Source organism: Corythoichthys intestinalis, chromosome 20, assembly GCF_030265065.1.
Source record: "Corythoichthys intestinalis isolate RoL2023-P3 chromosome 20, ASM3026506v1, whole genome shotgun sequence".
Lineage (NCBI taxonomy): Eukaryota > Metazoa > Chordata > Actinopteri > Syngnathiformes > Syngnathidae > Corythoichthys > Corythoichthys intestinalis.
Window position 1 is genome coordinate 120,941 of NC_080414.1, and position 22,781 is coordinate 143,721.

Sequence of the window (22,781 nt, forward strand, 5' to 3'; positions counted from 1 at the left end):
TTATGGTTGCCAGCCAGCCAGCCAGCCAGCCAGCAAGTCAGTCAGTCAGCCAGCCAGCCAGCGAGCGTCGACTCGTCAAATGACAAACGGCAAAGTTTCAAAGAAGTTGGCTGCGCGTGCGCGGAAAGGAGGAAGAAGCCTCCCGCGGGTGCGAGCACAGAGATGCTTGATGGCCACGTCCCCTTGGAGACACACACACACACACACACACACACACAAGCGCAACACGTGATGAGCTTTAGTGCACGGCTTTAGACTGGGGGGAGGAGGAGGAGGAGGAGAGAGCGACGACTCCAACGCACAACAAGCTTCTTCTTTTTGCTCCCCTTCTTCGTCTTTTTGACTTGAGTGACTTGCGAGTTACTCGGGAGAGCGAGGAGGGGGGGGGGCGAGAGAAAGAGAGCGAGAGCGAGTGAGAGACAGGAGGAAGAGGAGGGAGGGGGAGCGAGAGGAGGAGAAGCGGAGTAAAGTTTGTCCAAGTTTGCACATCCCTTCGGAAACGCCATTTTGATTCGGATCAACTTTGCAGCCTCTCTCTCCGCCGTCACTGCCTTCATCCTTCTTCCTCGTCATCCTGCCCGTCGTCATCTCATCTCGGCCGGCCGGCCCGACGGCCACGATGTCTCGGCTCGAGCAGGCCAAAGTCCAACGTAAGTCTCGCTTTTTTTTTTCTTTTTTTTTTACGCCGGGCTCTTTGCCTTCGCGTCGGCCGCCGCGGAGTACGGAACGTCGTCCGGGCCGACGACTTGTTGACTTGTTGCCGTGTTCCAAGTCAACTTTAAGATGGCGAGCGAGCGAACAAACGGACGGCCGCTTTTCCTCGCTTCCTAGTTTGATGCAGCGCATCCAAGCGGTGGAATTCGGCGCCGCTCTCTTCCTGCTTCGCTCAACTTTCAGGCTTTTTCACACTTTTGGGGCAAACTTTGATGTCACGTCGGGGATGCGGGGGACTGGGGGGCGAGCTTTTGTCCCTCGGGGGAGGGAGCTAGGGGGGAGGAAGGGCGTCGCGGTACACGGGGTCAAAGTATGCTCGCCGCCGGAGGCGAGCATCCGTATCTCTGCTGCACTTTGGTCGCTCGTTCGCTTGGCGAGGGGGCCATGTGTAATGCTAGCGGCCGAGACCGTCGGGTCGGCGTCGAGCACGGCGCCGGTTTCCTTTTAGCGCTTTCAAAATAAAACCACTTGTTGATTCGCCTCAGCTAAAAGCGGCCGCCGAAGGAGGGAACTTAGCCTCGCCGACCTTTCGAGGACTCGTCGTGACCGCGGGAGTCCCGTGTCAGAGCTGGGTGCGGGGGGGTCGACGCGTTCGCGTCCGGCCGCGCGGTCCTAGACGCGACTCCTTTGGCACCCCGGCCCTGCTTTTATTTTGAGGGACGCGGGGCTTCACTTCCGCTCGCGTCGTAGCTAACGGCCGCTAGCTGCACAGCGTCGCCGTGACCTTGCGAGGCAAATTTCTCAACAAAGTCGGCGTCGTACACGTCTAAAGCGCTTCGACGCGACGGTCGGCCGTCCGACGCGGCGGGGGGCAAGGGAAGTGGCGCTTTTGCCGGGGGGTCCGACAGACTTTTCGGGGACTTTGGCGCAGTCGACGTGACGCCTGTTGCGCCCCCTCTCATCTCTGGCGCGCACGCGCACAGCTTCCTCGTTGACTTTACGCGGCGAATCGCGCGTGCTCGTCATATCGCTAGCCGGTTAGGATGCTCGCGTCGACGTCACGGCCGTGTCTTATCTGCGCCGGTCAATGATTGACGGTCGCGAAAAGCCGTGACTTTATTTTAGAGTTGTTGTTTTTGTCCAACGGCCGCTTGAAACTCGTGGCGATGGATGACGTCGCGCTTTTGCTCGCGAAAGTGCAGACGAACGCTCGCTTTTGGCTGTGTGGGAGGGAGGGCGGGAGGAAGGACCGTGAGTGTGATCATGATGAAGACGGAGGTCAAATGTCAACAACGGGAATATTTCCATTCGAGCAAAGTAGTGGTCCTGTAACTAGGCTCGCGTTGATGAGCTTTGCGTTTGAACATAAAAGGATGCTCAAAACGAGTCATCTAGGGAGGTTAAAAACCTTCCCCGAGTCATCCGTTGATGGCAAAACTTCTCAAATGAGTACAACTGACTTTTAGGATTCACTGTTGCAAAAACATAAAGAGCTTTTATCATCGGCTGACCCTGCTAAACGGTCAAAACTAGCCACCTAGGTCCAGACACTTTTAGGGTCCTCACGTTGAGCGAGCGGAGAACGGTCGGTGGTGGCGGCGGGCGGACCTCGCTACGTCCCCGTCGAGCGAAAGGGAACGACGAAGTCGTCATTCGCCGCTCCCTCCTCGCTTTGACTGACATCGCCCTAAATGACCGCCGGACGGACGGAAGGCCGAGCGCGTCCCGGACGGATTTTGGGATAACCTTTTCTCCGCCCGGATGCGTGGCGGCGCTAGCTCCGAATCCCAGTAGGAGCCGCCCGGCCCGCTTAAACGGGAATAGCGGCGACCTCCTTAGCGGCGGTCGCTTTGGTGTCCTCCTAACACCTTCGCTCAGTTATTTGTTGTGCCGTGTGTGTACGTTAAAGCAGTTTCAGTGGGACCGGTGTGCCCGCGGGGCCTCTAGTTAAGCAGCTAATTAAAAGCTTTCGCGAGACAGACGTCTGCGCGTAAACGCGCCGGTTCCGCTTTTGCTGGCCGGCCTTTTCCGAGTCGAACCGAGAGAGGCGCTGGCCGCGGCGCTGGCCGGCGTCTCCTCGTGTGCCGGACGCTATTTATAGAAGCCCCTTTTTTTAGATAAGATTAGGTTTCAGCCCGCGGCCCCCCGTCCCGACCCGGGCGGGCGGGCGAGGGAAGACGGCGAGGAGGGGAGGACATAAATGCAAGGTGCGGGCCAAAGTTGAAGAAAGCGCTCGGCGGCCCCGGAGGGTGACGCCTACCGACAAATGGCCGCCGTGCTTTTTTTGACGCGCGGCTCGCTTGGCTTTTTTGGGAGCCGGTCGCGGGCCTCCGTCCGTTTTAAAATGTTGTTTGTTTGCCACAAATAAATGTATTCTGCGTCTTCTGTGGAGCTGATGGCTGAAAGTTGTTGAAAGGGTCTGTTCTCTTTAGTCACTTTCCAGTGGAAGCACCAGCTGCTCCTCCTCTTCCTGTTTCTGTGTGTGTGTGAGAGAGAATGAGAAGGTGGGAGCGATTGTGGAAGCTTCAGCATTCTTGACTAGAAAGCATTTTGAGCGGAACGAGGCCCGTATACGAATGTTTGTCGGTTGAAGCTAACAGTGGTCAACATGGCCACCGTCCCTAAACAAACAGATAAAGTTGAATGCTGGCTGGCCGGCTGGCCGGCCGGCCTCTCTCATTTGCCCTCCTTCCCCCTCCTCCCCTGCTCCGGTCTGACATTCTTTCACAGCTCGGACTTTGTCCCGGCGGTAAATACTTCTTTATTTCTGGCGGGCGGGCGGGCGGCCTCGGCGCGCGTACGCGGCGCTCGCTCGTCGGCCGCTTATCAGCGCCGGCCGGGCCGCGCCCCAGCGCGTCAGGCATCCTGCCCGACAGGTCCGACCTCCGCAGGCGCCGCCGCAACACGCCCGGGCCGCGCGGGAAGCGGAGGCGCTCGCCCCCTGGCGGGCTCGGCGACGAGTTAAAAGTTTGGCCCGGTACCGCCCGGCCTCCCCGCTCCTCCCCCGCCACACTCTGCTGACTAAACACTTAGCTCAGCTGGCTGCTGAGGAGACGAAGGGAGGGAGGGAGGGAGGAAGACGACTTCCATGGGGCTCTTCATCCTGGAAAAGAATTGAACTTGTCACAAGAGCTGCCACTTGATTGAGGCACCAAAACAAGAGCCAGGGTTTTGGGGAATCCCCTTCCAATGGATAATAGGCTTTGAAGAAATGGCAGAAAAGTGGCCCGTCCGACCGTCGATTCCCGTCGGATCGGCCGACGACGGACGCTTCGTCTCGCTCGTCGACGGGATATCTGTGGCGTGATCGCAACCGGTTGATTTTGTCGCCGCGCTTAAGTGGCCTGATGGGGCAGCAGCATGTCAATCACGCCTAATCCTTATTACACACTCTAATCTCGCTCGCTCACACACACGCAGGCCGGTGACATCACAGATTAAGACAGAGAGAGAAGAGGAATGCGTGCCCCTCCCTCCTGTGAAAAGGTACCATTGTTTGTTCTCCAAACACGGGACACGCCTTGTTACCGCGGCAACGGCCGACAGCACCGGCACGCGCGCGGATGCTCGCTGGCCTGCTTCGGACCAATTTTGAAGGGGCGTACCTGGGAAAGAATCTCGGCAAAATAGCCGCCATGGCTGAGATGACCTACCGCTAGTTAGAGAATTTTGAAAGTAGTCCGTTGATTAATGACTTCAAAAGACATGTGGGATTATTTCTGCCTGCTGACAAGCAAACATACAGCTTTTACAAGAAACAAACAAAAGGAGGCGGCTCAGGTGTATATCGGGGGCAGGGGGACGCTATAGGCGCGGTCGTCAGACTCCATTCAACTTTTGTCCGCGTGACAAAGCTCCCTCCCACGGGAAAGTCTTTGACACGGGCCAATCCAAAGAGCCGGCGTCGCCTTCGGGCCCACGCGCGTACCCAATTTTTTTTGGTTTTTACTCCGCCGAAATCCGCGACCGCACCCCAACGTTTATGCGCACGCAGAGGCCGGTCGCGAGACGGCAGCCTCCGCGACCCTTTTCTTCCGGGGCGGCCGCGTCGAGGCACGAGCGGAGGAAAAGGTCCGAAGAAAGCGGGCCGCCCCGCTCCCTCTCCGGACGGAAAGTTTAGGACGCCGACGCGTCGTCTCGGCATCTCCGCGGCGCCGAAAAAGGAGGCGTCGGTTTTTGGCCTTTACGTATCGGGCGCGCTTTGCCGTAAAGTTGGAGGGTCGACGCCGAGCGGCTCTTATCGCGGCAAAGGTCGTACAACGCGGAAAGCGGCTGGAGGGGCTTTGAAAACATCCGAAGCTTTGAAAACGTATTTGAAGTTTCATCCGAGTCTGCGAATGAAAGCAAAGACCGACCGACCGACGCGAGGCCCGACTTGAAAGACCTCCTTGTTTTTTGGGGAACTGGGCGGGTTTTGTTCCAAAAGGGCATTTTTCCAGTTTTATCCGTCTCGCTCCACTTTGAGACAGCCAGGGCGATTCCTTCGGGTGCGCTCGTCCAATATGGCTACGTTCATACTACAGGTCTCGATGCGCAAATCCGAATTTTTCCGACTCGAGTGAGGCATTAACTTGACGGTCCGAATGTGACAAGTCGCATAGAAGTGGACCGTTTCAAATCCGATCCGAGTCACTTTCGTACGTGGTTCAAATCTGATCTGGGCCACACTTTTTTTTTTAGAACGTGACGGGCGATCTGAACTGTCCAGACTCCCAAATCGGAATTCGTGCCGCAATGACGTCAGCAAAGAGCAAGAGGCACGGAGGACGGCGGCCGTGTCGGCATTAGCGCCTATCTTGAGCTCTGCTTTTAAGCACCAAGCGGGCTTGACCGCAGTCCTAAATAAAATGAAGAAAAGCATAAGCCTTACAATTGACCATTTTCATTGTGTGCGGCGAGTGAGCAATATTTCGTCATTGCGCACACGGCCGAGTCGGGGCAAACTGACGCGCCCGCCCGCCCGCATCATTTCGGGCACACGCGTCAAGGCTCGAGTGTGTACGCGTTCTATCAGTCCATATAAATTTTGAATACAAGACTAAACGGGGATTATTCATGTCCGTTACTTGTGTCCTCTTTTTGGAAATCATAATATGATCACCCTGGCATGACATAGAGCTAGCATGTGTCATTTGTTCTGATGCTTCTGCGCACGCGGGTCTCTTTGCTGAGCGCATCTGGAACTGCCAATTAGTGCGCAATACCGCATCGGCCCTGATTATAAGATGACCCCCTCTTTTTTAAGACTCAAGTTTGAAAGAAAAGACTTTTTGAACACCAAATGAATTTTTATACAGAAAATAATTACAGTACATCCCAAACAAATGATTAGAACAATATATTTGAGAGAAAAAGCATGTTATTTTGTGTTGGGTCTAAACTATGTACTATTCTGCAAAGTAACCCAAGATAAGCATGCTATTTTGCCTCATTCAAATCTTAATATCTAAGCTAGGGGTGTCAAACGATTAAAAATTTTAATCGAGTTAATTACAGCTTAAAGATGAATTCATCGTAATTCATCGCAATTCAAACCATGTATAAAATATGCCATATTTTTCTGTAAATTATTGTTGGAATGGAAAGATAAGACACGAGGCGGATATATACATACAACATACTGTACATAAGTACTGTATTTGTTTATTGTAACAATAAATCCACAAATGGCATTATTAACATTCTTTCTGTTAAAGTCATCCACGGATAGAAAGACTTGTAGTTCTTAAGACAAATGTTATAGTTACAAGTGATAGTAATTTTATATTAAAACCCCTCTTCATGTTTTCGTTTTATTAAAATTTGTAAAAATTTTCAATCAAAAGTACAGTTAATATAATAAGAATAAAAATAATAAGAATAGAGTGACCAAAGTCTGAGTAAGTTTTACGTGTATTTTGCATAGCTATTTTGATATGGAATGCCAGTTCATTTTGCATTGTTGTTTAACTGTGAGTATAGGGCCTCGTTACTATCGACTGAAGTGCTTTTCTTTTTGTGAACATTGTTTTTTTGAGAGAGACAGGAATATTATTTTTGTTGTGCTTTCACTAAACGATACTTATGTTTGTTGTGAAGGAGAAGCTTATGCCAATAGACGGCGCGGTCCAAAGAACGCCTTTATAAAATACATATATCTGTACATATCTTACCCAAAATACAACAAGAGACACATAATTGACACTAAAAGAAAGAAAACTTACCGAAATATGTGTGGAGCACAAATAGCAAGTTGCATTGCATTGTGCATACAGCATAAACATCTCACAACTACTCATTCTCCCACGTTTAGAAGAAATAACATTAGTATGGAACGGCGCTGCCCCCAAGCGGCCGGTGGCATTATCTTCACTCTTAATGTCCATAAACGGCCTCATTGTAATCTGTTTGAGGCGTTGTGCAAGCTGCTCTTTCAGTGCATGCGTTAATTGCGTCAAATATTTTAACGTGATTAATTTTAAAAAATTAATTAACGCCCATTAACGCGATCATTTTGACAGCCCTAATCTAAACATTTAATTGCTTCTGGTTTTTGAAATGTAAACAAACCCATCTATTGTGATAAAACAACAAGATTGCAATAACTGCATTAACCATCAAAGTAAAGTCTAACTGTAACTGTAGTCTTGAAACAAATCTGAATAAGGAAAAACATTGCAATAAAATCATGCAAACTGGTTAAAGTTGAGAGGAGCTGAGATCTGTCACGACAGCTTCAATGATATCTGGCGCCATCTAGCGTCGTGAATGGGTATAACGTCTAGACCGCGAATATACGACGACCCCCTCTTTTTCAGTCTAATTTCAATGCAAAAAAACACAGTCTTACATTTGGCCCAATACGGTACTTGAACGGTCTCCATGGACAAAGGCGGTCTGAATGGGCACGCCAAAAAAACAGATATGGCAAAAAAATCGGATTTGTGCATTAAGACCTGTAGTATGAAACTAGCCTATGTGACTCGAGTGGTGATATTGGGACCGCGTTCGCAATGTTTCCATCAAGGGATATTTCTTTTGGTGTCGAACGACCGTGTCGGCAAATACTTTAGAAAAGGAGCGGTCCGGTCGGGGTTTCCGCTCTGTGCCGCGCGTGTCATTCTAGAAGGCCAGGCCGCACGCGTGTCACGGACGTACAGGAAGTGACACGGGGGCCGCCTCTTGATGACGACGACGACGATGTCGCCGAGGCTCTTTAATGACCGCCGCCCGGAAGCGCTCTTTGTGGCCCGCTCCGCTTTGTTTTGGCGGCAGCGCCGGGAGCGATGCATCGTGGGTAAGTGCCCTCTCGCGCCCGACTTACCTCGGCGCGCGACGGCGCCACCTAGGTTGGGGGCGTCACCGTCCGCCGGCCGGTAAGAAGGCCGCGTTTCCATCGAAGGAGACCGTTTTACAAAGCGGGCGACCCGCGTTCGACCGCCGACTCTCGCCGTTCCGGTAACCGTCGGAAGTCGACCGTCGCGAGATGCAAAAACTAGCGACTCTCGTCGCTCCGAATTGGCCGAATAAAGTTTTGCTCTGAGAAAGCCATCAAAGGAGCACCTGCAAACGGTGATATCGCTTTGGGGCGGGGTCAACCATTTGCTTTTCCTTTTGCTCTTTTCTTCCTCTTCTTTCATCCATACTTACCTGCTCTTTCCATCCCTATTTCACATTCTCGCCCTCATTGATTCATTTCATCCAGCCTCTCCATTCTTTCATCCGTCAGTCTCATCTCGCTCCCTTCTTTTCTACAACTACTTTTTTTTTCTTCTCCCGATGACATTTTGGGCGTCGGGTCCCATCGTCAGTGGAAAAGACGCCTCTGCCGACAGAGGCGAAGATGCCCCTTGCGTTTTCTCCATTTTGATGCGCTGTAATTAGCCCGGGCGGGGCTAATCTCTTAATCCGGCCGCCGCCCTGTCGCGGGCCCGCCCCGCCCCGCCCCGCCCGACGCGCGCGTGCTCCTTCCCGCCTCCGGCCACCATCGGTCCAGTTGACGGTCCGGGCCGACCGGGTCCGGATAGAATAGCGAAGTTTACTCCTCCGAGAATTTGGCCACTTTTTGAAGCCGACGAACGGTCGCCGACGGACGCCGAGGCCTACCCGAGTCGAGAGGCGCTTCTCTGAAGACGGGTTAAATGTAGCGAGTCATTTCGAAATACGTGATGCAATTTGTAAAAAGTGATTTGTTTTTAAATGACAGCACATTCCTACAAAAGCCTATTCTTTACAAGCACTAGTGTGCTACTGCGCTCTACGGGCCGAAGGTTGAAGACATATTCCCTCTCCTGGCCAAATGATAATTAAAGTCCGCTGCCATGAAAAAAGACCCGCTGAGAAAAAAATGCAAGAAACCCTGGATAGCGGCCCAATTATTCATTATACTATACTGTCTACGTAGCCATCGGTTTACCGGCGGCGACGACGACTCGCCCGTAAAAATGGTTTCTTTCCGGCCCAAAAACGGCTGCCGAGTTATTTCGTCCGAAAGCGCTCTCCGGCGGCAAAATATCGCTCGGTCGGCCGGAGGGGAAGCCCGCGTTTCAATTTGGCGCGGTCGAGACGTCTCCTTTTCCGTCCCTCGGGGCGTACGCCTTTTGTCCGCTGACGCGTCGGTGTGTCTTCCCGCAGTGTGAGCGGCGGTCGCGGATGCCGGTCGAGCGAGAGAGGCCTTCCTTTGCAGGTAAATATTCTACCCGACTTTTTCCCTCTTTTAGCCCCGCCCTCCCCGGGATTTTCACCATTGTCCTCGGCTCGTTGGCCTCCTTCCCTTGCCTGGTATACCGGACTCACCGCTTTTCCAGCGATTGAGTCTGGCGACCGTCCGGCGGATGGAATTTTGAGGGCGGAGCAAGCCACGGCAAACAGACAGCGGAGTGGACCGATCGGCGACGGGCAGACGTGACGTTGTTAAAGCGACAAGTAATTAGCGTGAGCGGAGAATAGAGACGTTTATTCAACATGGTTAGCGCGAGCCATGTTGACTGTTGTCAATGACTTGTGTCGATGTGTTTTTGGTCATTTAAAAGTGGTTTTACCGTGAATTGGAACATATTCTCGGCTCACCATCTGTGTTGTTGTAGAGACGACTTTCGGCACGTGACTCGTTAAAGAACACGTCTTGCAATAAACGAATCTGATTGGACGATTGATTTTGTACTTGTTCGAGAGGCCGTTAACGGGCTGGGTCCCAGACTATTTCTCACCGTGTTTGAAATTACAGGGAGAATAGTCTGGCGGTGCCAGGCAACTACTTCCCCACTCGCGCGCGGCTAACGAACGTCGGACTTTTCCCGCGACCGGCATCGCCGCTGTCAAACTTTTGACATCCCGTAAGATCCGTTTGCGGCACAATGGATTTTGAAGCAAACGGGAAAAGTCCAAAGTTGCGTTTAGTGACGCCGTGCAGAAAAGCAAGGCAAAACGATGCGTGCGCGTTTTGGGTTTAGGGTTACCTAACCCTAAATAGATGGGAAGAGCGTGCGAAACATTTTTCCGCAGCACCTCCCCGCGTAAGAAGATGGAAGTTGAAGACGCGACGGCCCGCAGTTTGCATTCTTACCAGTAGAATGCGCGTGTGCGCACGCACGCGTGTGTCAAGAGAGTGCGAGTGTGGAGGATGGCGACTGGCAGCTGAGTGTGAGCTGCAACAAGCAAAGTCATCTCCTGTGACTCCTCTTAGTGTCAACTTCCTGTTGCCGGGAGACCCTTTGGCACATGCGGGCCCGCCTGCATACGAGAGGGTCTCCCTCCCTCCCTCCCTCCCTCCTCTACGCTTCTTGACTCCCTCTGGCCCACCGCTATTAGTGAGCTTCCGCTCGTCAGATGACTTTGACTGTTTGCGAGACACAATTTCTACCTCGGTTCAATAGGAACGCCTCAATATTAAAAAGCGGACCGCCGCCCCTATACGTACGACGGCGTTTTCTGATAAGGCGCAGCTCGGGTGTTTTTCCACGGTGGGTTTCAAAACGCTTCCCCAAGCCCTGCCTGGCGACGTCCTTGGTTTGCTTTCAAATTGAAAGCCAAAAAAGCAGCATCCTCTCTCAAGATGGACTTTAATATATAAGGGGTGCTCCGTTAGCGTCAAGTTTCGATTCAATTTTATTTGTATAGCCCTATAGAGTCAATTTGATCTAAGGATGGGGGATGCCCAGGACATGAACTCGTCTCATTCGTTTACTGTATCTGGAAACCTTGGGGAGAACCACAGTCAGGAGAGATCCACTCCCAGGACGGACAGGCTATATAGATGCACCGGGACTGATGATGAGTATTAGCAGAAGGAGTTTCGGCGGCGGCGGGCTTTGGCGCGGGCGGCGCCGCACTCCGCGACCCGGTCAGCACGCGGCGACAGGTGGCGGCAGATGCGGAAAAACATCAGGCCCGAGTGTCACTCGCGCTTCCAAAACATCTCGTGCTCTCCATCCTTCGTCCTCCCTCCCTCCCTCCCTCCTCTCGCGACCATCTGTCGCCGTTCGTTTTCAGGCGGCCGTAAAAACTGCCGGCCGGGCACTTTGTCAGCCAATAGTGACACTTGCCGCAAAGGATGAATGACGCTAATGTAAAAAACAATCCCGGGACACAGTTTGCCCGGCGCGCGCGTCGGGACACCTGCTCCCGCCTCGTCACGACGCGAGCGGGTCGGCGGAAACTTAACACTTGCGCCCGTGCGCGCGGAGCGGCAGTTGTCGGCGGCCGTCCTCCGTTTGCCGCTCCAAAAACGGGAAGTGAAAGCCGTGACCCTCGTGGCTCCGCTACAGTCTTTGCGGCAGTTCTTTTTCCAACTTGGAAGAAAAACGTCAGCGGGGAAAACAAAGTTTTATCTTCCGAGCGCCGTGCATATTTTTGCCCCCTCTCGGACTCCTTTCTCGATGGAATGTACACGCGCGGTCCTGGAACAGGAAGCGGCCCGCTCTGGAGAGCATCTTCCTGTGGGGGAGGCTAAACAGGAAACGGTCATCGTTTCTGTTCCTCCGTCCTCCCCAAAAGCACAGCTTTGGCGAAGGGAGGGCGGGCGGGCGGACGGGACCGGGCGGAAACGTCTCCGCCGGGCTCGGGGCCGTTAATACCCGTGACCTTTAACCTCGCCCGACCTCCCTCAGCCTCCCGCCGGAAAACGCCTCGCTTGATGGACTTTGCGTATGATGTGTGTGCGCGCGCGCAGATATGGAGAACACCACGGAGAAGCGGGAAGCGGCCGGAGCCGACTCGGCGCCGAACGGCGGAGAGGCGGCGGACGTCGGCCCTCCAAGTGCGTCCGGCGCCGTTTTCGGTCTCCCCTTTATTTGCCGGCGCGCTTTGTTGCCAGCCTTCCCTCTCCGCCCGACAGCCGCACCGGAGAGGACGGACGAGGGCGCCCGGAGCGCCGGCGGCGGCGAAGACTTGTCCTCCATCAACGCCATGATGTCGGCGGTCATGTCGGCGGCGGGCGGCATCAACGGAGGAGGAGACGCGGGAAGCGACGTCGCTCCCGGACCCTCGCCGAGGTGAGTGCAAAGTCTCGGCCGTGACTGGAATCTTACTTCAAATGTGAAGGTTTTGTAAAATGGCGGTTTTCCGTGTCGCAGCCCGTCCCCCGACAAGACGCCCGCGGCGGCGGCCGTCAGGGCGCCGCCCGGCCGTAACGTCCGACGAAGCCAGGTGAGCCCGTATCCGCCGTCCGTCGGTCTGGCCGAAAAGCCCCTTGACGCCCGCGTTCGCCGTCCGCCGGCAGGACGCCAAAGACGAGCGCGCGGCTCACGTCTGCCCGCTTTGCGACAAGAGCTGCCAGTCGCAGCATCAGCTCACCATGCACATCAGACAGGTGAGCGCCCGAGAGCCGTCCGTCCGAGGGGCGGCCGGCCTTGAACCGCGGCGCCCGTCTCTTTCAGCACAACGCGGACGCGGGCGCGACGGACCACTCGTGCAGCATTTGCGGCAAGTGTTTGAGCTCGGCGTCTTCGCTGGATCGCCACATGCTGGTGCACAGCGGCGAAAGGCCCTACAAATGCAGCGTCTGCTCGCAGACTTTCACCACCAACGGCAACATGCACAGGTACGCGCACGCGCTCAGGAAGTGACCCATTAACCCGTCCGCCGTGGTAAAAGAACAACTTGACTGCAGCCGCGCGTGCGCGCTCAGGAAGTTGTACTTTAAACCATCGCGCACGGCAACGCCCATCATTTATCAGTCGAGTCCAGCGGCAGCATTTTGTGTGTGTGTTAGCAGACTGTTAGTGCGAAGGATGAACGCAAGCCAAGTAAGCGAGCGAGCGAGCGAGCGAGCAGAGGGCCCTGACGATGAGGAACTTTACTCAAATTGTACTTCCCGTCCTGTTGTGACAACACAGGAAGGTGTTTATCTAAAAATGTGTTTTAAAGTTCAACCAAACCATCTCCTTGCAGCGCGTTAAAGGGTTAGGGTTTAGCGCGTTTACATTGACTTTCAATGGAAACCCGACGCGCCACAAGCAAATGACGCGGCCGGTGTAAATGTAGCTTTACGAGTACCCGGGACAGCCGGGGACTCGTCTCGTCCTCGCCCGGTCGGTCGGCTATAGTCACGCGATGCAATCCTGAAGCTGTCAGTCTATTTGAATGAATAGACGGGTGCTCTTCTCCTTCCTACGTGTCCCGTTTTCATCTTTTCTCAAGTCCTCCTTGGCTTGATTTTCTTCTTAACCGGGTGTTTCCCCACCTTCAGTTCATCAAAGCGCAGAAAGGAAGAATTTCCCAACTCCCAAACAAAAGTGTCTCTAAAAGTTGAAGAAAGAATGACTTGGACTCTCTTTAGAGAGGGAGAATTTCCCAACTCCCAAACAGAAGCGTCTCAAAGAATGACTTGGATAGTGTTGCATTCATGGCAACGAGCGGCTCGCAGGCCGATGATGGAAATGCTGCCATCTAGCGGAAGAGCACGTCAGTCTTATAAATAGATAAACACGGTGAGCTTTTATTGCTTTAAGATTGGTATTTTGGTGTATTTTTTTCCCCTTTCGTACCGGGCAGACCTAAAAAAAATACAACAGATTCACAGAACAAAATACACAAGTGTAGAAACAACTAGAGGGGTGAGAAATTTCCGATTCAGAGATTATTCGCGATTCGGCCGTGGAAGATTGAAGAACGATTCACAAAAATCCAAATTCCGATGATTGAATTATACCAGGTAAAGCGGACCTAAAACACAGTCAGCGCAGTCTTCGGGATGCAATGAGGAACAGACCAAGAGTAAATATCATGTCGCTAGATAAAAAAAAACAATAATACCTGACTGCGGCCGACAGCTGCTTCAAACAACACCCAGTTGGTAGTTGCTACAAACATACGGCTATAGTAGATATCACATATTTGTAGAACTAGATGCAAAATGACAGACGACGGTGCCGGCAGAACATGTAAAAAGAAGTAGATGCAAAATGACAGACTTGCCGTTTAGTAGTTGCCGCGTTGTTAACAGCCGCCATCTTAAAGCAGTAGACCTCTCTAGAAGGCTCTGTTGTAGCGAACCTAATTAACTTTTTATCTAAAATACTCCTAAATCTAAATTTAAATGATGAAACAGTTTTAAAACTTTGAAAGTAGACGGAAGGGAAATCATGGAATAACGGGAGAATTTTAACAACTTTAACGGTTGATGCACATCATTAAATGAATGGAATTATAGTTTAAAGCTGCTGATACGGAATGGGACATGAGTATTTTATTTACTGTTTTAAACTGTTAACATGATACTGAAATATTACCGGGTAGTTTGGTTTAGAGAGGATTTTTGAACAGTTTTGAAACTAATGTACAAAACATTTGAGGCACGGGATAGATAACATCAATAATCAATTTATAATCGAATCGAGCCTCTGAATCGTAATCGAATCGTTAGGTGCCAAAAGATTGCCACCTCTAGAAAAATGGCATCATTGTTTCACTTTGGGCCTCTTGGAGTAACTTACTTGCGGTTACGCTCTCAGACACATGAAGATTCACGAGAAAGACCCGGCCAGCGGTCTCCTGCCCGTAAGCCCGCCGTCGCCCACCAAGCGACGTCGACCGTCCGTCAAGAGGCGACAGGGCCAGGAGGACGAGGGCGCCGAGGAGCCCCCGGCCAAGAAGGTGAGCCCGGTCGGTCGGCGTCCGTCCGCGGCGGAGCTCGATGACAAAGGCCACGTCGCGCAGGTGACGGAGGAATCTCCTCCAGAGGAAGCGGCGGTACCGCCGCCGGCGTCCGCGGCGCCGCCGCCGGGGGACGACGTCGCGCTCCCTTGTCCCATCTGCTTCAAGACCTGCGTCGGTAGACCGGAGCTGGACACGCACATGGACACGCACCCGGACACCACGCTCAGGTACGTTCGCGCGCGCCCTCGCTTCCGTCAGGCGTCGACAGCGCTTGTCCTTTGGGCGGGCAGGTGCGACCTGTGCTGCCTTTCCTTCCGGACCCACCGCGGTTTGTTGCGTCACAACGCGGGGGTCCACAAGCTCCTGCCCCGAGACCCCGGCGGGCGACCGTTCATCCAGAGCAATCCGTCCATCCCCGCCGGCTTCAACGACTTGGCCTTCATCGACTTCTCCTGCAAGAAATTTGCTCGCATCGCCCAGGTAAGCCGGGCCCCGCCCCCGGGGACGGGGAGCCGTCCCCGACTTGAGTCGTGAGCGAGTGGTGCCGCTCAGGTGTGGTGCGAGACCAATCTCCGGCGCTGCGTCGGCAAGTTTCACCGCTTCGTGTGCGAGCGCTGCGACAAGGCCTTCCCGCTGCGCTCGGCTCTGGACCTCCACAAGAGCCACGGACACTCGCCGGCGGTTAGCGACGCCCATGACGGCGTCTCTCGGGACGCCCCGCTTTCCCCGCGGGATCACTTCATGGAGGCGCTAGGACTCCGACACGTTTCCAAGGTAACGGTCTCGACGTCGAGCCTGAGCGGTGGCGGGCGACGGCGGACGGGTGCCGGCTTGACGTCTTTTTTTTCTTTGGGACACCCTCCAGGTGAAGCGCCCCCCCACGGAGGACGAGATCCACCAAGCGCACCTGGACAGCATCAAGGTCATCCACGTGGAGCCCCTGAGCTGCAGCCTCCCCCAGGAGCCCGCCTTCCTACCGGCGGGCACGGGCGGTCCGGCGGCCCCGGGCGGCACCCCGCCGGATCGGACGTGTACCCTGCAGGGTCTGTCCCAAAGGGACGCCCTGGGTCTGCTGTCTCTGCAGCCCTTCCAGGCGGGCTTCCCGCTGCAGCCGGACGGCGGCGGCGCCGCTACCGCCGGCGGCGGGAGCGCCGTCAAGCCGGGCGAAGCGGCCGGCGTGCTGGAGCCGGCCGACGTCCGCCGCGTCCTCAAAGCGGCCGCCGCCGCGACCGATCAAACCGGGCCGGGCTTTCCGGGTAGGTCTCGAGCGCCGCGCGATCGCGTCGTTTTCCGGCTTTCTTTTCTGAAAGTATTTTTTGGGGGGCGCAGGTCTCAAGGCGGCGCCGACCGAGGCCGAGCCCCCTCCGACGCCTCGCTCGGATCTGACGCCGGGCACGCCGCCGCCCCTGCGAAGTTCGCAGCGGGCCTCGCTGGGCCACGTCGGCCCCGGGTTACCGCCGCCCGGCCCCGCCCTCTTCGAGACGCGGCCTCCGTCTTTGGCGGACGGCCGCCGCCTCCCCTCGGACTCGCCGCCGGCCGCCGCGGCCGCGACTCGCGAGGAGGGCAGAAAGAGGGCGGCGGGCGAGGCCGAGGGCCGCTTCCCGTGCCGCTTCTGCGACCAGGTCTTCTCCTTTTCGGGCGTCCTGCAGGCTCACATGCGCTTCCATTTGGGCATCCTGCCTCACCAGTGCAACATCTGCGATTACGTAGCGCCCGACAAGGCCACGCTGATCCGCCACCTGCGCACCCACAGCGGCGAGCGCCCCTACATTTGCCGCGTCTGCCACTACCCCTTCACCGTCAAGGCCAACTGCGAGCGCCACCTCAGGAAGAAACACGGCAAGACGTCCAGGAAGGACATCGAGAAACACATCAAGTGCGTCTTCTCCGCCGAGCCCGGCGTCTCTTCGATCGACGCCCGCGCGGGGCGAGGCGGCGCCGACGCGGCCTGCCGATTCTGCGGAGAGGACCTGAAGACGTACCGGGCCCTGCAGATCCACTTGCGCACGCACAACGGCTGCCGACGGAAACCCTTCGAGTGTCGCCGCTGCGGCGCCGCCTTCCTGGCCAAGCGCAACTGCATCCACCACCTCCTCAAGCAGCACCCGGAGGTCCAGGAGCGCGAGATCGAGGAGCACATCGCCGCCACCGCCGCTCGCCTCCCCGCGCTCGGCCCCGTCAAGACGGAGGACTACGGGCGGGATCCCGACCAGCCCCTGGACTTCTCGGCTAAGGGCCGAGGCGCTTTGACGGCAGTCAAAGCGGAGGGCGCGTCCCCAGTCTCCGAGCTCCCCTCCTCAGACCAGCCCGTGGACCTGTCCGTTCCCGGCAAGCGTCTCTGGCGGGAGGAGGCCGAGAGGCGCCGGCTTTTCGCGGAGCAAAACGGCGCCGCTCCCCAACGCCGAGACAAGCCGGCGGCCGCGTCGCCTCTCGGGGCCGTCCGCTTACCCGCGGGCCTTCCGCCGGGCCCCTCGCCCCGCCCCCAGCGCCTCAAGCCCCTCCTGCCTAAACCCACCTCCGTTAAGGAGCTGCCCCCTCTGGCCTCCATCGCCCAGATCATTCACTCCGTGTCCGCCGCCCCCGACCTGCTGAAAAGAGAGGCGGCGGAGACCGACCGTCAGCCGGCGACCCGGTCGCCCTCGGCCCCGCCGGGCGTCACCGCCGTCCCGGAGACGCCCGCCGACGACACCGCCAGGTGACGACTTTAACGAGAATTATCTTTGGACGCCGTAACGACGTTGTTGTTAGACTGACTGCTTCCTCTGCGGGTTCAGGAAGAAGAACAGGAAGAAGAGCGCTCACGACGTCCTTCCCGTCCTGGGCGGCGGCGTGGACTTGGAGTCCAGCGGCGAGTTTGCCAGCGTGGAGAAGATGCTGGCCACCACCGACGCCAACAAGTTCACCGACTTCCTGCAGACCGAAGACGTCGCGTCAGAAAGCGCCGCCGGAGGTCAGATTTCCGATACGGTTGAAACCGCGAAATGTCTAGCGCGGGGGCGGGCCGACCGGTCTAAAGGGCCGCCACGGGTCGCGGTCTTTGTTCCGACGGATTCGGCGCAGACGAATAAACCGATGAGGTTTCGGCGGAAAGCGCCCGACCGCAATCGACACCGGATCGGCGAAAGGCCGGCCTCGCGACGACCCTAACCCTAACCCAAAACGCGCAGCACCCGCCGCGGCACTTTGCGCAATAGTTTGCCCACCCCTAGTCTGGCGCCGTTGCCGGATTCTTTCCGGTCATACAAAAAATTCTTTTGACCGATAGTTTTTCGTGAGGGTTTTCTCAATCCCGGGCTTGGGCCTTCCTGTGTGGAGTTTGCATGTTCTCCCCGTGCTTGCGTGGGTTTTCTCCGGTTTCCTCCCACATCCCAAAAACATGCACGGTAGGCTGATTGAACACTCTAAATTGACCGTAGGTATGAGTGTGTGCGTGAGTGGTTGTATGTCTCCTTGTGCCCTGCGATTGGCTGGCAACCAGTTCAGGGTGTACCCCGCCTACTGCCGGTAGTTAGCTGGGATAGGCTCCAGCACCTCCGTGACCCTCGTGAGGAAAAGCGGCACGGAAAATGAAGGAGTTTTTCGTGAGTTTTGCTTCTTGGCGGGAATCGGAGCGGTTTGGAGTAGACGGGACCTTTCCAGAGTCGAGTGTGTTTTTGCGTGCAGACGGCCACCGAGCGGGCGGCGGCGCGGACAAGGAGGCGGTGCCGAAAGAGCGCGCCAAGACGGCGGCGCCGCTTCCGCAGTCCAAAGGCAAGAAGAACGCCTACTCCAACTCTGTCCAGAAGATGACCTGTCCCTTTTGTCCTCGCGTCTTCCCGTGGGCCAGCTCGCTGCAGAGGCACATGCTCACGCACACCGGTAGGCGACCGACGGACGGAGTCGGCCGCGCCGCCCGGACTAACGGCGCGCCGCGTCCATCTTTCCCGTCCTCAGGTCAGAAGCCCTTCCCGTGCCCTCGCTGCGACGCCTTCTTCTCCACCAAGTCCAACTGCGAGCGCCACCTTCTCAGGAAGCACGGCGTCACCAACCGCACGCTGAGACGCAACGGCGTAACGGCCAAGAAAGAAAGCGACGACGGCTCGCCCGAGAGCGCGGGTGGGCCCTTCGTCGCCGATCGCGTGACGTTCCGGGCCGAGAGCCTCCGCGCTCAAAAAGGAGTCCCTTTTGTCCCCCGTCCTACAGGGAGCCAGTCGGACGCGGAGCAGCCGGTCGACGAGCGGTCGCCCGCGGGCCATCCGGCCCCCCTCCGAGACGCGCCCCCAGAGCAGAAGGCGGAGGAACCCGCGCCGCCCGGCCCGAGTGAGACACCGCCCGCCCGCCCGCGTACGCCGACCCGGGCCGTCGCGTTGAACCGCCCGCCGTGTTTTGTGTGCGCAGACGTGTCGGGTCCCGCCCCGACGTGCGAGCTCCAGCCCCGGCAGAGAGCGGCGGACGCCTCCCGAGAAACGGCCCGGCCCGCGCCGCCCGCCGCCGAGGTGAGCGCGCCCGCCGGCGGTGTTTTGTCCTCTTGCGTTAACTCTTCCCTTGTTTGTTTTCTGAAGCGCGACGACGACGACTGTCAGAGCGACAAAAGTTTGGATTTGAACTTTGGCTCCAAGCTGATCGACTTCAAGCTGTCCGACTCGGCCGGCGCCGCCCCGTCGACGGAGGCCCCCGACGGCCCCTCGGACCGAAAGCACGTCTGCGGCGCGTGCCGCAAAACTTTCCGCTACGCCACGACGCTGGCCCGCCACGAGAAGGCGCACCTGAGCCGGGAGGAGGCGTCCGAGGGGAAAGAGGCGGCGCCCCGGGAGATCGACGACGACGGCGCCGAGGAGGAGCCGGAGACGGGCCCGGACGAGGCGGAGGAGCGCGGCGACGCCCCGGAGAGCGACGACGACGACGACGACGAAGACGAGAAGGACGAGCGCAGCGACGAGGAAGCCAAGAGCCCGGAGGGCGACGAGGAAGCCAAGAGCCCGGAGGGCGGCGAAGTGGCCGACGGCGCCGTGGCGGACAAACGTAAAAAGAAGACCTGCGCCGTTTGCGCCAAACGATTCTGGTCGCTGCAGGACCTGACCAGACACATGAGGTCGCACACAGGTATGTGGCAAACAGAAGCGCGCGGACAATGGTCGCCACCTTTCTGAAATTGAAATGCAGTGGGGCAAAAAAGTATTTAGTCAACAACCAATTGTGCAAATTCTCCCGCTTGAAAATATTAGAGAGGCCTGGAATTGTCAACATGGGTAAACCTCAACCATGCAGGGGTGGCTAAAATTTCTCGCTGACATGAAGGTCGCCACGGAGCCAGATATTTTTTTTTTTTTAATTTATTTATTTTCATTGGGGGGGGGGGACCTCTTAAACTACTAAAATGCAAAGAAAAGTCTTTTAGCACAGTTATTTCTATAACACATACAAAAAGTGATTTTCATTCAAAATTGTATTTTTTCAATGATTTCCAAAATAAAAACAGCAATAGGGTTACCTAATTCTAACCTCCATCTCCTCATTTTTAAAAGTTCAATTTTAACTACTTAAGAACATAGGATGTAAATTAAAATTGAAGTTCATGTAAACATTTACTTTTTTTTTTTTTAATAACAAAGACATAAGTATTATACATTCAGAAAAATAAGTACAAATGACATATCATGCAGAGTGAAATGGAATATATTTTGAAGATCGCGCAAACATTGACTTTTTTAAATCATAAGGAAATGAATAAGAACATAAAGGAACAAATATAAGTCCGAAGTGCACATTAACAGCTAAGATGTTCTGAACCTCCCCATCAGAGCAAATAAAACTAAATATGATACCTCACCTCTTTCGTTGCTCTTACTTAAAGATTTGATATATTTGATGTTGCGTTGCCTTTTTTGTCGCATCAATTCGACAACTTTTTTTTTTCTTTTGCTGTTCCAGAAAACATGCACATTTGAACCAATCAGAGCTAACTATCTCTGCTGATCACATGTCAGCGTGTCAGCCAATTGAACGGATAAATGAGTCCATCCGTTTTGCTTTGCTGCGCGCATTCGCACGTTGACGTCATCGTCAGACTCGGATAACAGCAGCAGCTGGGGTAAACCTCCATGCCGTCCTTGGAATAAAATGAATATTGGTGGAAACGGATCACGCTATACAAGCACTTTATTATGCTTGTTGCCGATGTAACCAGTGCACTAAAATAATCAGAAGATTCCAATTCGACTAGAGAGCTAAGTGTTGTGCTGTAACCATGAATGAATAGTTCAGATAATGCAGTTTGCAAAAAAAAAAAATATTATTTTTTTTTACTTTGTGCCACAGCAATAACAGTGCAATACAAAACAACAGAACAGTTTAAAAAATAATAATAATAAACAAAATTGTCTTCCACTCAAATATCTAATGATGACTTTTTTACCTTAATCCTGTAAAAGGTATTTCTTTCTCCAAAGTTTGTATGGAATCCTGTCAGATGGTATTGTCCTACCACGCTGAAGAGTAGTCCATGAAGGATGAAGTTTCTTTGTCTTTTCACGCTGGGAAGCTGGCCATCACGTTTCCGGAATCTGCCAAACTTTAATCCGGTCTCACAAAAAGACCTGACCTGTTGTAGTTTTTTACAAACAGGTATTTTACTCATCTCAATTGGAGCGATGAATCATATCCAAATAAATTTAGCGTACATTTACATTGTACATGAATTTGTAACAATCTCACACGCACACAATGTTTTTTTTAACATTGTCATTTCACTTAACATTGAACTTTCAATTTCACTTTCAGATGCATCTTTTCCCCAAAAAAACAACAACAAATTATTACTTTCAAAACCAAAAATAACGTTTATCATTCTTAACTTAATGATTAGGAAAACCATCGTTAGCATTAGCCGTTAGCTCGTCTCCTCCGAGTAGAACGCTTGCTTACCGAGACAGTTTAAGCTCAATAGACGCGTTTTCCACGCTTCTGATCACTTCTCAAGCGTTCTGCCGATGTCCCTGTTTAGGTAGGATATGGATATTTTGGGTTTTAGTCACTTTTTCAACTCTTTTATCAAATCGTTTTTCTTCCTACCTTTTCACTCTGTTTAGCATGCTCTTCTCTCTCCAGCTGCTTGTGGCTATTGTGATATGAGGCTTCTGTCTATCTGTCAGCCATCAAACTCAGCTTGGGGAGGGGCTTACTTTTATTACGTGCTTCTTTATTTTCAATTTAACTTGTTTTCAAGTTGCAGTTTCATTTATTTTAATGCTATTTTATTTTATTCTAAATTTAATTAACCCTTTATTTGTTTTTTTCCTAAATTTAATTAATCATTTAAGTGTAGCTGGGTTACATTAACACTTGTGTATGTAAATCTGATGTTGGTGATTGTTTTCTTCTTGGAGATGAAACGCATGTGTGGCAGCTTAGCATTTTATTTTATTTTTTTTTACATAGCGTTTTGACAGTTGGCGTCACATATTCGGAATCAAAGCACCGTGTACCGGAACAGCATTCCCGCCCTGAATCTTATACCGGAACTGCGTTCCTGACCATTCTGGCCCACTTTCACCCATGCAACCATGAGAGACAGAATGGGCGGGACAGAAAATCACATTGTTTGATTTTTTTTTTTTTTTTTTGCAAATCATGGTGGAAAATAAGTATTTGGTCAATACCAAAAGTTCATCTCAATACTTTGTTATGTACCTTTTGTTGGCAATAGGGGGGGCCAAAGGTTTTCTGTAACTCTTCACACACTGTTGCTGGTATTTTGGCCCATTCCTCCATGCAGATCTCCTGGTTTCATCTGACCAGTCCTCTCCTGGATCATCCAAATGCTCTCTAGCGAACCGCAGACAGGCTTGGAGTCCCTGGCGGCGCATTGTGTTACGATAGTAGCCTTTGTTACTGTGGTCCCAGCTCTCTGTAGGTCATTCACTAGGTCCCTCCGTGTGGTTCTGGGATTTTTGCTCGCCGTTCTCGTTATCATTTTGACGCCACGGGTGAGATCTTGCACGGAGGCCCAGATCGAAGGAGATTATAAGTGGTCTTGTATGTCTTCCATTTTCTAATAATTGCTCCCACGGTTG

General features: G+C 54.0%; 1 protein-coding gene across 4 annotated transcripts in view; it reads left to right on the top strand.

Annotated features, from left to right (window-relative positions):
* rreb1a (ras responsive element binding protein 1a) overlaps positions 1–22,781 on the top strand; it is a 25,487-nt gene continuing 2,706 nt past the window's right edge. The window contains exons 1-19 of one of the 4 annotated variants that reach the window (XM_057824420.1): positions 3–650; positions 9,268–9,319; positions 11,804–11,890; positions 11,969–12,125; positions 12,207–12,279; positions 12,353–12,442; positions 12,510–12,673; positions 14,586–14,727; positions 14,791–14,957; positions 15,021–15,210; positions 15,283–15,504; positions 15,596–15,986; positions 16,060–17,425; positions 17,505–17,680; positions 18,394–18,588; positions 18,664–18,825; positions 18,913–19,029; positions 19,108–19,205; positions 19,272–19,812. In XM_057824420.1, the coding sequence (XP_057680403.1) occupies positions 9,286–9,319; positions 11,804–11,890; positions 11,969–12,125; positions 12,207–12,279; positions 12,353–12,442; positions 12,510–12,673; positions 14,586–14,727; positions 14,791–14,957; positions 15,021–15,210; positions 15,283–15,504; positions 15,596–15,986; positions 16,060–17,425; positions 17,505–17,680; positions 18,394–18,588; positions 18,664–18,825; positions 18,913–19,029; positions 19,108–19,205; positions 19,272–19,812 (4,372 nt within the window). In that variant the 5' untranslated portion in view covers positions 3–650; positions 9,268–9,285. Of the gene's footprint in view, positions 651–9,267; positions 9,320–11,803; positions 12,126–12,206; positions 12,280–12,352; positions 12,443–12,509; positions 12,674–14,585; positions 14,728–14,790; positions 14,958–15,020; positions 15,211–15,282; positions 15,505–15,595; positions 15,987–16,059; positions 17,426–17,504; positions 17,681–18,393; positions 18,589–18,663; positions 18,826–18,912; positions 19,030–19,107; positions 19,206–19,271; positions 19,813–22,781 lie in introns of all 4 variants that reach the window. The other 3 variants (XM_057824418.1, XM_057824421.1, XM_057824419.1) reach the window with 3 other exon arrangements.